This window comes from Ascaphus truei, chromosome 17 (assembly GCF_040206685.1).
Source record: "Ascaphus truei isolate aAscTru1 chromosome 17, aAscTru1.hap1, whole genome shotgun sequence".
NCBI classification, from domain to species: Eukaryota; Metazoa; Chordata; class Amphibia; order Anura; family Ascaphidae; genus Ascaphus; species Ascaphus truei.
This window is the reverse complement of record NC_134499.1, coordinates 20082806-20099154: the sequence shown is the minus strand read 5'-3', so window position 1 is coordinate 20099154 and position 16349 is coordinate 20082806. Positions and strand designations below refer to the sequence as shown.

At 50.9% G+C, this 16349-nt stretch overlaps 1 protein-coding gene across 1 annotated transcript; it reads left to right on the top strand.

The window, feature by feature from the left end:
- Positions 1-13777: 13777 nt before the first annotated feature.
- Positions 13778-16209, top strand: LOC142468467 (caveolin-3-like). Its single transcript, XM_075575073.1, has 2 exons — positions 13778-13891; positions 15557-16209. The coding sequence occupies exons 1-2, from the start codon at positions 13805-13807 to the stop codon at positions 15893-15895; spliced, it is 426 nt and encodes a 141-aa protein (XP_075431188.1). The 5' UTR covers positions 13778-13804; the 3' UTR covers positions 15896-16209.
- The last annotated feature ends 140 nt before the right edge of the window (positions 16210-16349 follow it).

Here is a 16349-nt window from a genome sequence, read left to right as displayed (position 1 = left end):
CCCGATGGAGCCTTTCTCAAGTCCACCTGAAGAACAGTGAAGCAAACCCTTTTTTAAATCCTCTGCACATGCCTCTCTGGGACAGTCTGCCCCGTACAGTGTGAGAGGCCCCTGTGACAGTAATGGCAATGTGGCTCTTCTAATAAAGGTAAAGCCAGCTATTGACCCATCGGTTGATGGATATAAAGGGTAGCGCGGTATATTCATCCTATCGTGGCTTATCTGATTATTGCTGGACTATTGGTGCTGGTGTATACTGGTAATACACTTACTCAGCCTGCACACCCAGGGATCCGGGAGCAGTGGGTAACACGAGGAGGTTATGGAGGGTGGGGGTGGGAATTTCTCCTCTCTGGGAGCTATTGGTCCATTGTCTACCCAGAGCAGGGTTGGTACCTTCTACTGAAGGACAACCCGGAGAAAATGTTAAAAAAAAAAAATTCCATGAAATGGGCTGAGGACCTCAATTTGGAAATAGATAGAGGTGACTGGGAGGACATCTGGGAGGCAGCAGCTAAAACCCCAATCTTCTCAACCATCAAGGGAAACACCTACACAATCCTATTCCAGCGCTACCTATCCCTGAGTAGGCGGAGCCAGATTTTCCAGGGCCTCCCCAACCTCTGCTGGAGAGGTTGTGGTCAGTGTGGAGACCTGGTCCATATACTATGGACGTGCCCCTGGGCCCAGACATTCTGGAGCATGGTCTGAGGCCTGATAGAGGAGATTTCCGAGGAGGAGATCCGCCTGGATCCGCTGATGTTCCTCCTGGCAAAACCTGCGGAGGTAGCCTCTGCCCCTCATAAAGAACTGATTGCGCACGTACTCACAGCAGCGCGCTGCGCGCTTACAGCTTGCTGGAAGAAAATTAACCCCCCGACAAACAAATGGTTCTTAGACGAGTGAATGAGGTGAAACTCATGGAGTACTTAACGGCTCTCTTGAACCAAAAGACCGAACAGTTTAACAGGGTCTGGGACCTTTGACCTTATGGCTGAGCCGCTCGCAGATGACCGGGGGGGAGATCCTTTGGGCCTTGCCTCCGGGCACCTGGGTCCGGTCCGGGTTGTGTGCTGCCTTGCCTCGGCTTCGGGGGGGTCTCCGGTAGGGTAGGGGGGCCGCCCTCTCTCCCCGTCCCTCTGTCCTACCCCAGCCCCCCCCCCAAACTGTCCCTCTCCTCTCCCCCCCTCTTTCTCTCTCTCCTCCTTCCCTTCTTTCTCTCTCTATCCTTTGTTTCTTCCCAGAGAATTACGACGGACTGTTAGTATATTAATACAGCCTCTACCAGGGGCAGGGGCCAAGCTATAACCTGGCGGAAAACCCATGCGAGGTTTCGCCGGGCGAACGCCAGTCACGATTCGCTTCCATAAGCCGAAAGGTATTCATTTTTGAGATTTACTGTTAAAACTTTTCTGAGACTCACATGTACCTTTTCCCCAAAAATGCCTCTGATATTATGATGTGCTCCTTTGGTAAAACACCCAATAAAATTTTTGAGAAAAAAAAAATTCCCTTACTTGGTGCGGTGGTGCGTCAGCGCGGTGGTGCGTCAGCACGGTGGTGCGTCAGCGCGGTGGTGCGTCAGCGTTTCCCGGCATCCTGCTACAACTTCCCTTCCAACTGCAGTGAACATGGCTGTGTTCCCATGACAACGGGACACTACATGCCATCATGACGCTATGCGGCATCACATTGCCATGGCAACGTGACGTCCCGTAGCATCATGACGTCACGTCTCGTCCCATTGTCATGGCAACGAGGCGTCATTTGATGCCGCGCAGCCATGTTCACTGCAGTTGGAGGGGGAATTGCAGGAGAATAACGGAGATGCCGCCGTACCCCACCGCCACCTGGAGATTGACAGGCTAAACCCGTAGCCCGGAGGTAAGTGCCCGAAACACGGAGTCTCCGGGTCAAACCTGTATGTTATGTGACACGCAGGGGCACAACCTGTGTGTGGCATGCAGGGGCACAGCCTGTGTGTGGCATGCAGGGGCACAGCCTGTGTGTGGCATGCAGGGGCACAGCCTGTGTGTGGCATGCAGGGGCACAACCTGTGTGTGGCATGCAGGGGCACAGCCTGTGTGTGGCATGCAGGGGCACAACCTGTGTGTGGCATGCAGGGGCACAGCCTGTGTGTGGCATGCAGGGGCACAGCCTGTGTGTGGCATGCAGGGGCACAACCTGTGTGTGGCATGCAGGGGCACAACCTGTGTGTGGCATGCAGGGGCACAGCCTGTGTGTGGCATGCAGGGGCACAGCCTGTGTGTGGCATGCAGGGGCACAGCCTGTGTGTGGCATGCAGGGGCACAGCCTGTGTGTGGCATGCAGGGGCACAACCTGTGTGTGGCATGCAGGGGCACAGCCTGTGTGTGGCATGCAGGGGCACAGCCTGTGTGTGGCATGCAGGGGCACAGCCTGTGTGTGGCATGCAGGGGCACAGCCTGTGTGTGGCATGCAGGGGCACAACCTGTGTGTGGCATGCAGGGGCACAGCCTGTGTGTGGCATGCAGGGGCACAGCCTGTGTGTGGCATGCAGGGGCACAGCCTGTGTGTGGCATGCAGGGGCACAGCCTGTGTGTGGCATGCAGGGGCACAGCCTGTGTGTGGCATGCAGGGGCACAACCTGTGTGTGGCATGCAGGGGCACAGCCTGTGTGTGGCATGCAGGGGCACAACCTGTGTGTGGCATGCAGGGGCACAGCCTGTGTGTGGCATGCAGGGGCACAACTTGTGTGTGGCATGCAGGGGCACAGCCTGTGTGTGGCATGCAGGGGCACAGCCTGTGTGTGGCATGCAGGGGCACAGCCTGTGTGTGGCATGCAGGGGCACAGCCTGTGTGTGGCATGCAGGGGCACAGCCTGTGTGTGGCATGCAGGGGCACAACCTGTGTGTGGCATGCAGGGGCACACACAGCCTGTATGTGACATGCAGGGGCACACACAGCCTGTATGTGACATGCAGGGGCACACACAGCCTGTATGTGGCACGCAGGGGTATCTGTATCCAGGACACACACTGTGTACAGGTGTCTGGGTATCCAGAGGAGTGATTGATGCTGTGTGCTGTTGCTATGGAGATATAGTGATGTTGGTGTATGTCTTGGTGTTGTTAGGAACATTGTGTGACATTGAGATAGGACCGGGTGGGTCTGTATTGATACACACAATACACAATGTATATATATATAATGTATATATACACACATCTATATAAATGTATGCATATACTTGTAAATATGCATGTGTGTGTGTGTGTGCGTGCGTGGCATAGAAGAAAAGCAGCATTCTCTAAGCAGCAGTGAGTTGCCTGGGTGCTGGCCAGACTGTCACCTACACAGGCCTGAGCTATGTCACGTTTAAGAGGCCCCACAAATGAGAAATAGATTCATTATTCTGACTGAAGGGACCATTGAAAATATACTGTAAACATGGAACTGAAATGAATCAAAGCGTGACTAGCGTTGTTATACACACACAGATCACGGGGCAAGCTGCAACGAACAGTGTTTGCACATCCCACTCATTTTAATAATAAAACATTTTTGTGATTTTTGGAGAGTAAGAACCATAGCTAATTTTTAATAATTATGCAAATCCTGTGTCTCCTTTTTTAAGTGATATTTATTTTAAACATTGGATTAATACAAGTTATGTTTTAATCGCCTCATAGCTTAAGTCTATAGTCGCATAATATCTTGCCAATGGCATTAAACCATGTACGGCATTGAGCATATTCTCACTTAAAGCAGGGTTCTATACTCCAGTCCTTAGGAGCCCCCAACAGATCAGGTTCATAGGATATCCCTGCTTCAGCACAGGTAGGGTTGCCAGGTGGCGTCTCCAAAAATACTGGACACACTGGTGAAAGGTGCGACACACTCGACTCACACACCCCTGTCACCTCTCTCTGCTCCATGCTGTTTCCTCCTCCTCTTGGCCTCACTGCCAGGCTCCTTGCACCTCCTCCTGATTGGCTGCATTACCCAGCAGCAGCCAATCAGGATGGAGGAAGCTGCCCAGCCCACTAGCAACAGCCCATCTCTCTCCCTGCTCGGGGTAATCCCACGCCCCCCAAGCCGGGCAGGTCACTATGTCCAGAGAGGTAATACCGGACACATACACGTCCAGAGAGGTAATACCGGACACATACACGCCCAGAGAGGTAATACCGGTATACACATACTCGCCCAGAGAGGTAATACCGGTATACACATACACGCCCAGAGAGGTAATACCGGTATACACATACACGCCCAGAGAGGTAATACCGGTATACACATACACGTCCAGAGAGGTAATACCGGACACATACACGCCCAGAGAGGTAATACCGGTATACACATACTCGCCCAGAGAGGTAATACCGGACACATACACGCCCAGAGAGGTAATACCGGTATACACATACATGTCCAGAGAGGTAATACCGGTATACACATACATGTCCAGAGAGGTAATACCGGACACATACATGTCCAGAGAGGTAATACCGGTATACACATACACGTCCAGAGAGGTAATACCGGACACATACACGCCCAGAGAGGTAATACCGGTATACACATACTCGCCCAGAGAGGTAATACCGGTATACACATACACGCCCAGAGAGGTAATACCGGTATACACATACACGCCCAGAGAGGTAATACCGGTATACACATACACGTCCAGAGAGGTAATACCGGACACATACACGCCCAGAGAGGTAATACCGGTATACACATACTCGCCCAGAGAGGTAATACCGGTATACACATACACGCCCAGAGAGGTAATACCGGTATACACATACACGCCCAGAGAGGTAATACCGGTATACACATACATGCCCAGAGAGGTAATACCGGTATACACACACACGTCCAGAGAGGTAATACCGGTATACACATACACGCCCAGAGAGGTAATACCGGTATACACACACACGTCCAGAGAGGTAATACCGGTATACACACACATGCCCAGAGAGGTAATACCGGTATACACATACATGTCCAGAGAGGTAATACCGGTATACACACACACGTCCAGAGAGGTAATACCGGTATACACACACATGCCCAGAGAGGTAATACCGGTATACACATACACACCCAGAGAGGTAATACCGGTATACACATACACGCCCAGAGAGGTAATACCGGTATACACATACACATACACACCCAGAGAGGTAATACCGGTATACACATACACGCCCAGAGAGGTAATACCGGTATACACAGACATGCCCAGAGAGGTAATACCGGTATACACATACACGCCCAGAGAGGTAATACCGGACACATACACGCCCAGAGAGCTAATACCGGTATACACATACACGCCCAGAGAGGTAATACCGGACACATACACGTCCAGAGAGGTAATACCGGTATACACATACACGCCCAGAGAGGTAATACCGGTATACACATACACGCCCAGAGAGGTAATACCGGTATACACATACACGCCCAGAGAGGTAATACCGGTATACACATACACGCCCAGAGAGGTAATACCGGTATACACGTACACGCCCAGAGAGGTAATACCGGTATACACATACACACCCAGAGAGGTAATACCGGTATACACATACACACCCAGAGAGGTAATACCGGTATACACATACTCGCCCAGAGAGGTAATACCGGTATACACATACACGCCCAGAGAGGTAATACCGGTATACACATACACGCCCAGAGAGGTAATACCGGTATACACATACACGCCCAGAGAGGTAATACCGGTATACACATACACGCCCAGAGAGGTAATACCGGTATACACATACAGTACATGTCCAGAGAGGTAATACCGGTATACACATACACGCCCAGAGAGGTAATACCGGTATACACATACATGTCCAGAGAGGTAATACCGGTATACACATACACGCCCAGAGAGGTAATACCGGTATACACATACATGTCCAGAGAGGTAATACCGGTATACACATACACGCCCAGAGAGGTAATACCGGTATACACATACATGTCCAGAGAGGTAATACCGGAATACACATACACGCCCAGAGAGGTAATACCGGTATACACATACACGTCCAGAGAGGTAATACCGGACACATACACGTCCAGAGAGGTAATACCGGACACATACACGTCCAGAGAGGTAATACCGGTATACACATACACGCCCAGAGAGGTAATACCGGTATACACATACACGCCCAGAGAGGTAATACCGGTATACACATACACGCCCAGAGAGGTAATACCGGTATACACATACACGCCCAGAGAGGTAATACCGGTATACACATACACGCCCAGAGAGGTAATACCGGTATACACAGACACGCCCAGAGAGGTAATACCAGACAAATACACGTCCAGAGAGGTAATACCGGTATACACATACATGCCCAGAGAGGTAATACCGGTATACACATACATGTCCAGAGAGGTAATACCGGAATACACATACACGCCCAGAGAGGTAATACCGGTATACACATACAAGTCCAGAGAGGTAATACCGGTATACACATACACGCCCAGAGAGGTAATACCGGTATACACATACATGTCCAGAGAGGTAATACCGGACACATACACGTCCAGAGAGGTAATACCGGACACATACACGTCCAGAGAGGTAATACCGGACACATACACGTCCAGAGAGGTAATACCGGACAAATACACGTCCAGAGAGGTAATACCGGTATACACATACACGTCCAGAGATGTAATACCGGTATACACATACATGCCCAGAGAGGTAATACCGGTATACACATACATGTCCAGAGAGGTAATACCGGAATACACATACACGCCCAGAGAGGTAATACCGGTATACACATACATGCCCAGAGAGGTAATACCGGTATACACATACATGTCCAGAGAGGTAATACCGGACACATACACGTCCAGAGAGGTAATACCGGACACATACACGTCCAGAGAGGTAATACCGGACACATACACGTCCAGAGAGGTAATACCGGACAAATACACGTCCAGAGAGGTAATACCGGTATACACATACACGTCCAGAGATGTAATACCGGTATACACATACATGTCCAGAGAGGTAATACCGGACACATACACGTCCAGAGAGGTAATACCGGTATACACATACATGTCCAGAGAGGTAATACCGGTATACACATACATGTCCAGAGAGGTAATACCGGACACATACACGTCCAGAGAGGTAATACCGGACACATACACGTCCAGAGAGGTAATACCGGACACATACACGTCCAGAGAGGTAATACCGGTATACACATACATGTCCAGAGAGGTAATACCGGTATACACATACATGTCCAGAGAGGTAATACCGGACACATACACGTCCAGAGAGGTAATACCGGACACATACACGTCCAGAGAGGTAATACCGGACACATACACGTCCAGAGAGGTAATACCGGTATACACATACATGTCCAGAGAGGTAATACCGGTATACACATACATGTCCAGAGAGGTAATACCGGTATACACATACATGTCCAGAGAGGTAATACCGGACACATACATGTCCAGAGAGGTAATACCGGACACATACACGTCCAGAGAGGTAATACCGGACACATACATGTCCAGAGAGGTAATACCGGACACATACACGTCCAGAGAGGTAATACCGGACACATACATGTCCAGAGAGGTAATACCGGACACATACACGTCCAGAGAGGTAATACCGGACACATACACGTCCAGAGAGGTAATACCGGACACATACACGTCCAGAGAGGTAATACCGGACACATACACATCCAGAGAGGTAATACCGATATACACATACATGTCCAGAGAGGTAATACCGGACACATACACGTCCAGAGAGGTAATACCGGTCACATACACGTCCAGAGAGGTAATACCGGACACATACACATCCAGAGAGGTAATACCGGACACATACACGTCCAGAGAGGTAATACCGGACACATACACATCCAGAGAGGTAATACCGGACACATACACGTCCAGAGAGGTAATACCGGACACATACACGTCCAGAGAGGTAATACCGGACACATACACATCCAGAGAGGTAATACCGGACACATACACGTCCAGAGAGGTAATACCGGACACATACACATCCAGAGAGGTAATACCGGACACATACACGTCCAGAGAGGTAATACCGGACACATACACGTCCAGAGAGGTAATACCGGACACATACACATCCAGAGAGGTAATACTGGACACATACACGTCCAGAGAGGTAATACCGATATACACATACATGTCCAGAGAGGTAATACCGGACACATACACGTCCAGAGAGGTAATACCGGACACATACATGTCCAGAGAGGTAATACCGGACACATACACATCCAGAGAGGTAATACCGGACACATACACATCCAGAGAGGTAATACCGGACACATACACATCCAGAGAGGTAATACCGGACACATACACATCCAGAGAGGTAATACCGGACACATACACGTCCAGAGAGGTAATACCGGACACATACACGTCCAGAGAGGTAATACCGATATACACATACATGTGCAGTATTACCTCTCATTTTTTACGGGAGTGTCCAAATACAGGACAGTCTGGTTCAATACTGGACACCTGGCAACCCTAATGCACAGGTGGCTCAATCAGTCACTGCTTCAGCACAGGTGGCTCAATCGAAGACTGAGCCACCTGTGCTGAAGCAGGGATATCCTGGAAGCCTGACCTGTTGGGGGATATTGAGGACTGGATTGAGCATCCCTGACTTAGCGTAACAGGTGTCGGGCGCTGGACTAAAAGGAATGGCGTTTCTTGCCGCTCTCTTTTAATTTGTTACAATATAAAATCTCTTGGTAGCAGCCAATGGCAGTTATAATGAATCAATACACCGTCACTGTGATGGGAGGGGTAGCCAGTCTTCATAATAAAGGTGAAGCCCGTCTGGTTAGCCCTGAAAACCGTGGGTCACTGGCAGCTAAGTAGTACCATAAGCCAGTAATGTAATGTATATCTAAAACCTGTTCTGTTTTGGGTTTTACATGTTCCCCTGATCTAATAAACATGAGACTTCGGGAGTGGGAGTTTTAAGGGGGATATTTGGGTCAAAGTGTGCTTATATTTTGTAGGAGTTCGGGGGACAAAGTTACCAGAAGTCCCGTAATTCTCCCCGACTTGCAGGCATGATTTGCGGGTACACGAGGGGAATTACACCGGGCTGCACAGTGTCCCCCAGAATCCTGGATTTCGAGCCCATGTATCCCAGACCCATTTCCCTAACACGTGTGAGGTTCCCTAAGAAGTATACGTTTATTAAAACAATGTTTTATGCGTTATACTGTATATGTTAAACTCTGTGCAGTCAGCCCGGGCATATACATAGGTGCCGGGAATTCTGCATAGAGTTCGTGGATCAAAGGGGAGGAGGGAAGTCCGGAGGTGTTAGGACAGTTTGGTGAGCGGGGAAGGGCGGAGGGATAGGTCTGGAGAACAAGGACTTCCCGCAGGGAGGGTACTTGGACTGCCAGACCTGGTGGTGCCTACCCAGTGGGTGGCAATGGGTTGGCTGGGGGAAGCTCATAGGCACGATTCCCATTGGCCAATTCATATTTCCCGCTCAGCTGGCTTTCTGAGCCGGCTCGACACCGCCCTCCTCTGACGTCAGCAGCCAGACGAGCCCCCATTCTGATTGGCTGGCTGAGTTAGGATCCATCCTCTGATTGGTCGGTAGTCTCCTTTCCATGTTAAACATAGAACAGCGGGGTCTATGTAAGGACACTGCCCAATCAGAGAACCAGATGATCTGGTAGTGGCGTGAGTCGGTGAGGCGCTGGCGGGCTTTTCAAAGTTGCTCTGTTGCGAATAGCAGAGCAGCCGGCTTCAGTTCTGGAGCTAGGAAAGCCAGCCTGTGCGAACGCTTGTGCACGTGATGCACACTTTTTGTGTGTACGGTCCGTGTTGCTGTGAGAGACAGGCTTGGAAGGCACTGTGTGTGTCACTTGGGAAGCTGTGTGTGTGTGTGTGTGTGTGTGTGTGTGTGTGTATATATATATATATATATATGTCTGTGTGTGTGTGTGTGTGTGTGTGTGTGTGTGTGTGTGTGTATTAATTTAAAAAAAAGGCATGCTGTGAGAAGAAATTATTTATTAATATTGTGCAACTTTATACACACATACACACATTGCAGACACTGGGGCTTATGCAGAGAGGATAGAGAAGGGAAATAGCACCATATTTTGGAGAAAATACTTCCCAGAGAAGCTTCTCCTGCAGAGAACATGGAGAGATTCATAAAATTCTCCACGGCAGGTTTCTTTACTTTAAAAATTGCCAAACACGTGGAGAGATTGGTAAATTCGCCATGTTAAAATAGGGTGGTATGCAGGTAGCATAGATGCACTGCAACTCGCCATTCTGCCCTATACTATAGTGAGTTCAATCTAGCCAGAAAAAATTGGCAATTTTGAATCTCATCAGAAAAATTAGGTAACGCAGCTTTCTGCATACGACCATAACTTGCTCCAATTCTGTGGCTATTTTCTTGCCGTTTTCACATTAAATAACGTTCCTCTCTGCATAAGGCCCACTGAGCGGTAGCGGGCCGAATACTTACTTTTCGGAGTCTTCCCCCCGATCGCCCGGCTCCACGCTCACTGCCGTGCGCGCGCGCGGCCCTGGTATACAATGGCTGGCTAACCACAGCCAACTATAAGTGCTGCGCAAGGCGCACCCACTATATTACGGGCCTACGTCAGACGCAAGGACCAATTTCTGAAAGTAGAATGTAGCGATCGCGGTTGGGTATTCTCCCCGAAAAGAGTACCATGTAGCCCGGGACGTGGTCTCGGTTAGGGTAAGGCTGCCCTTACACAGCCGGCGACGGCAACGCGCCGATGATGTCACCGTCGCCATTGCGACGAGTTGTATTTTGAAGTTTAGGCGACGTCGTTGGCTGACATAAAAGGGGAGGGCAGAGGGACGGAGAAGCTCCCGATTGGCCGCAACGTGAGACCGTCGCCGAAAAAATCAAATATCAGTGACTACCAGATTTCTGGTACCACTGTTGCTCCGTCGCTTTGTCACCGTCGCGTGCACAATAAGTGCCGGCGACAATGCATTTGTTTTGCCGCAATGGCGATGTCGCCGGCACTATAACTATAAGCGCAGCCTAAGATTTTCGAAGCCCATGCTCTCTCCTGATCTCCCCCCCCCCCACTACCGGGCTCTCTCCTGATCGCCCCCCCCCACACCACCATGCTCTCTCCTGATCGCCCCCTCCTCCCCCATGCTCTCTCCTGATCTCCCCCCCCTCATGCTCTCTCCTCATCTCCCCACCACAACCGTGCTCTCTCCTGATCTCCCCCCCCCTCATGCTCTCTCCTCATCTCCCCACACCACCATGCTCTCTCCTGATCTCCCCACCATGCTCTCTCCTGATCGCCCCCTCCTCCACCATGCTCTCTCCTGATGTCTCCACCATGCTCTCTCCTGATCTCCCCCCCCCCCCCCACTACCGGGCTCTCTCCTGATCGCCCCCCCCCCCTCATGCTCTCTCCTGATCGCCCCCCCCTCATGCTCTCTCCTGATCGCCCCCCCCCTCATGCCCTCTCCTGATCTCCCCACCACCACTGTGCTCTCTCCACCACCACTGTGCTCTCTCCAGATCTCCCCCCCCCCCCCTCATGCTCTCTCCTGATCTCCCCCCACCACCATGCTGTCTCCGGATCCCTCTCCTTACCCCCAGCCCAAAGCTAATAGCAACACAAGCCAAACCACAACCAAAAACAAACATTCTCCATGAGGGTGGGAGAGGCAGGGAGTAACCGTGACCATAGGTTATGCGGTAGATTGCTGCAGCACCACAGTAAGCTCACAGTAAACAGAAGTCTTTTTCTTCAAAGTGAATCCAATATCCAGGAACAATTGTATTATAGCAGGAATGATCAAATAAAGGAAAATATATTTTTACTTTTGTTTGGAGTTGCCCTTATTCACCTTTTTGCATTTTGGATGTATCTAGCTGTGCTCCTTCTCTCTTCCACTCATCCAGTAACCGTGACCAGGAGTAATGGGGGGGGCTAGGGTCGCCAGGTGTCCAGTATTGAACCGGACTGTCCTGTATTTGGACACTCTGTCCAGTAAAATCTTAGAGGTAATACTGGACATGTATGTTTATACGGGTATTACCTCTCTGGACATAGTGACCTGACCGGCTTGAGGGGGGATAAGGGGGGGGGGCGCATGATTTTCCTGAACAGGGAGAGAGCAGGGCCGTTGCTAGGGGACTTGCAGCTTCCTGATCCTGAAGGAGAGGAGGGCGCAGCATGGAGCAGAGACGTGTGTGTTTGTGTGTTTGTGTGTGTGTGTGTGTGTGTGTGTCTCGAGCGCGTTGCACCTTTCACCATTGTGTCCAGTATTTTTGGAGAAACCACCTGGCAACCCTAGGTGGGGGATGGAGTACCTGTGACTGTGGGAAGGGGAGGGAATACGTGTGGGAGGGGGGAAGGGAGTACAGAGGGGGGGGGGAGAAGAAAGTACTGGAGGGAGGGAGGCATGGAGTACCGGAGGAAAGGAAGGAGGAGGGGAAGGAGGGAGGGGGGGCAGCGAGTATCTGAGCGAGGGAGTGGGGGGGGGGGAGGGCAGGTAGTACCTGAGGGAGTGGGGCAGGGAGTAACTGTGGAAGGGGGGGCAGGGACTACCTGTGACTGTAAGGGGGGGAGGGGAAGCGAGTACCTGTGCCTGTGGTAGTGGGATATGGGGGAGTATCTGTGACTGTGGGATGGAGACAGTGGGTAGGGTGTACCTTTGACCGTGGGAGGTGGGGGCAGCATGGAGTACCTGTGACCGTGGGAGGGGGGCCCAGGCAGGGAGAATCTGTAACTGTGGGAGGAGGGGCAGGGAGTATCTGTGACCGTGGGAGGGGGGCCCAGGCAGGGAGAATCTGTAACTGTGGGAGGAGGGGCAGGGAGTATCTGTGACCGTGAGAGGGGGAAAAAGTATATTTAGTGTGCGCGGTCCCAAAAAATCTTGTAATGTCCCAAAGTATGAATAAAAATCGCTCTGCAGCTCCTCACTCTCCCGTGATCAGCGGGGCAAACAACAGAATATATATACACATATAGCAGGGCGCAAAAAGAGAAAAGAAACACACTATTAGTATAAATGTAAAATAGTAAAACTTACATAAAAAATAGGATCACAGTAAATCCAACCATCTCTGGGGGGAGATTGAAGGAGGGGTAGACTGGAACTAGTGTACTAACACAATAGCAAGGTATCAAATCGCCAGATTATCCGGTGGTAAAGTTCTTCCGGCTCAAGTAACAGACCCCTTCACCTCGCGCTACAAACACCACAGGGAGGTGTAAACACAGCTGCCCGGAGGAACGTAATGACGCTTCCTCTCTGCTGCGTGTGACATCACCTCTACGCGTTTCGCGTCACACGACGCTTCGTCAGGAGGTATGATTGACAACATGGACGTCCAGTTAAAATACAGGAGGTTGGAACAAATACACCAATCGGGTTAGTTCGTTCTCCTAATACATTATAGGCTACCGTACCTATTCAATCAGTGTTAAACCGAACCATCACGCAAAAAACTGACCGCCGGTCAATCCTTCCACCCCCCCAGGCTGTGCTTGCTCTCACACAATGGTTTCCATAACACCCCAGTGGGGTCAAGCTAAGTGGGGCAGAGTACCATGAGCTGCCGGCTCTGCTGTTTGATGCCGAGCCCCATGGAAACCTCCAGCCACCCAGTATAAATAAGGCATGGGAGGAGAGGCATGAGACAGAGTGGTCCCATCCTGACCCAAGCGTGTCTCTCCAAGCCATGGCTGAACCAAAGACCGTTCCCAGTGAGCCCATGCCTCTGGACATGGAGAACCGGGACCCCAATAACATGAATGAGCACGTGAGGGTGAGTATCCCACCTTACAAGGGGCGGGTGTGGGGACCCTGACTCAGGGGTCTTATACTCTCTGCTCTCCACATCATACTAATGCCGGTTCTGGTCATACCTAAAAGAAGGTCACATTAGGGATTATTTTAAGATGGCTCCGCTCTGTTGCCGTGCTTATCTGCTCACTGTGACATTTGCTGCCCTGTGAGAATAGCACAGGATGAGGTACAGATAGTAGCATACTCGCTGGTACTGATAGTAGCATACTCACTGGTGCTGATAGTAGGATACTCGCTCGGACTGATAATAAGATACTCGCTGGTGCTGATAGTAGAATACTCACTGGTGCTAATAGTAGGATACTCACTGGTGCTAATAGTAGGATACTCACTGGTGCTAATAGTAGGATACTCACTGGTGCTAATAGTAGGATACTCACTGGTGCTAATAGTAGGATACTCACTGGTGCTAATAGTAGGATACTCGCTGGTGCTGATAGTAAAATACTTGCTGGTACTGGCTCCAGGTAGAATATATTCTGATCTTTCACTGCGCAGTACATAGGTTGGTGAAGCTGCCCTTTAACCACAAGTGGAGAAGGTTCTAGGTTCAGACAGAGAAACAGAGGACAGGAGAGAGGGGGTGGAAGCAGAAAGAGGGTAGGAGAGAGTGTGAGGTAGGAGAGCGGGAGAGAGAGGGGAGGTAGGAGAGCGGGAGAGAGACTGACATCTCCACCAACCCCTTTTTATCACCAGCTTATAGTTTATATTTAGATTATTTCATCAAACCTCCGAAGCTGCAAAACGGAGGCAAAAACAGCTCCAGCTGTGAGAGTAACGGGACAAAAGGGGCAGGGAAAAGCACTTCCAACCAATAAGTGACAGCTGCCCAACCATAACTAATCTATGAGGCGGTGTTCCCAGGAGTAATACTGCATGGACTACACAAAAGAGATACAAATCCCAAAAGACATGATTTGCAGAAACTCCTGTTGCGGGGCACTCAAGGTTGGTAAGCAAATATGTATCAAAATTGGTTATTTAACATACGATGATGAGTCAAAATAAAATACTTAAAAAACATATATGAACCGTGTCCAAGTCGCCTACATGTAAGTCTGTGATAACAGTTAAATGCTGAAGAACTTCCCATGGTCTCAGGTGTGAGAGCCCGAACCATTGCACCACGAGGCCTCCAGTGGGGAAGGGAAATCCATGTACACGTAGTCCTCGTTATCCAACGCTTCACTTTACTACGAATGGCATATCCAACGCTTTACAATGCAACCCTAAGGGCCGTTTTTCGACGCCGGAATGCGTTATCCGACGCTCACCGCCACCGATTAACATGGGACTCACTTTACAACGGTTTCACTATCCAACGCTACTTCCAGAACGGATTCCGTTGGATAACCGAGGACTGCTTGTACTGGTTACAAGTTAGAAAGTAGAATGACAGCCTCTCAAGACGCCTGGTGCTAGTCGTTAAGCCTCTGGTACCATCCAACTCGTGAATTTGAGAGCTGGGATCACTGCCCCCCCCCCCTCCCCCCCTCCTGTGCCCGGAGACTGAGGAGTCCATGGCCATATGCCACAGTTAGGGGGTCTCCCGACACACCCACTCCCATCTGTCGGGTGATAGAAGCGGCCCTAACCTCAGTCACACCTCCTCTCTCTCCTCCAGGTCCTGTTTGAAGATGCCTTTGGGGAGCCCGATGAGTCGCACAGCATCCCCGGGGTGTGGAACATGTCATACAAGACGTTCCGCGGGGTGAAGAACTGCTGCTACCTGGTCCTGTCGGTGCTGTGTGGGTGCCCCCTGGCCTTCTGCTGGGCTCTGGACTTTGCCTGCATGCAGTGCTGCCACATCTGGATGGTGGGACCCTGTGTGCACATGTGGAAGATGAACGTGTCCTGTCTGAAGATGTTCTGGAGCTCCTGTGTGCACTGCATGTGCGACCCGTGCTGGGAGGCGTGTGGCCTGTGCCTCAGCCTCATCCGTGTGCAGAACAAGAACGGATAAAACACGTGCCGGACCCGTCCTCCTGTCACTACCCAAGGGTCACCCTCTCTGACATTCCCCTAACACGGAGCCGGCACTGTCTCTGGTGTGTGTGTGTGTGTAACACGCCCAGGGAGACAGCCCTCACATACTGAATCTCACACTTGTGTCCCATAGCGAGACGCTCCTGTGGTACTGTACCTGTGTGACGCTGTCCTAGTCTCTGTAAATTCCTTCTGTAAATAGAATTATTCTGACCCGGCACACACCCTCTCTCACCCTCACACACCCACCCCATCCCCCGGGCACACACCCTCTCTCACCCACCTCCTCCCCGGGCACCCACCCTCTCACCCACCCCCAGGCACCCACCCACCCCCTCCCTGGGCACACACCTTCTCTCACCCTTACACACCCACCTCCTCCCTGGGCACACACCCTCTCTCACCCTCACAACTCCTCCTCAGGCACCCAC

What these genes read in the sequence shown, in the direction of transcription:
- LOC142468467 (XM_075575073.1), top strand. Translation starts at nt 13,805, where the DNA reads ATGGCTGAACCAAAGACCGTTCCCAGTGAGCCCATGCCTCTGGACATG. An exon ending in ACATGAATGAGCACGTGAGG is followed by an intron (nt 13,892 to 15,556) that starts GTGAGTATCCCA and finishes TCTCTCCTCCAG; the next exon opens with GTCCTGTTTGAAGATGCCTT.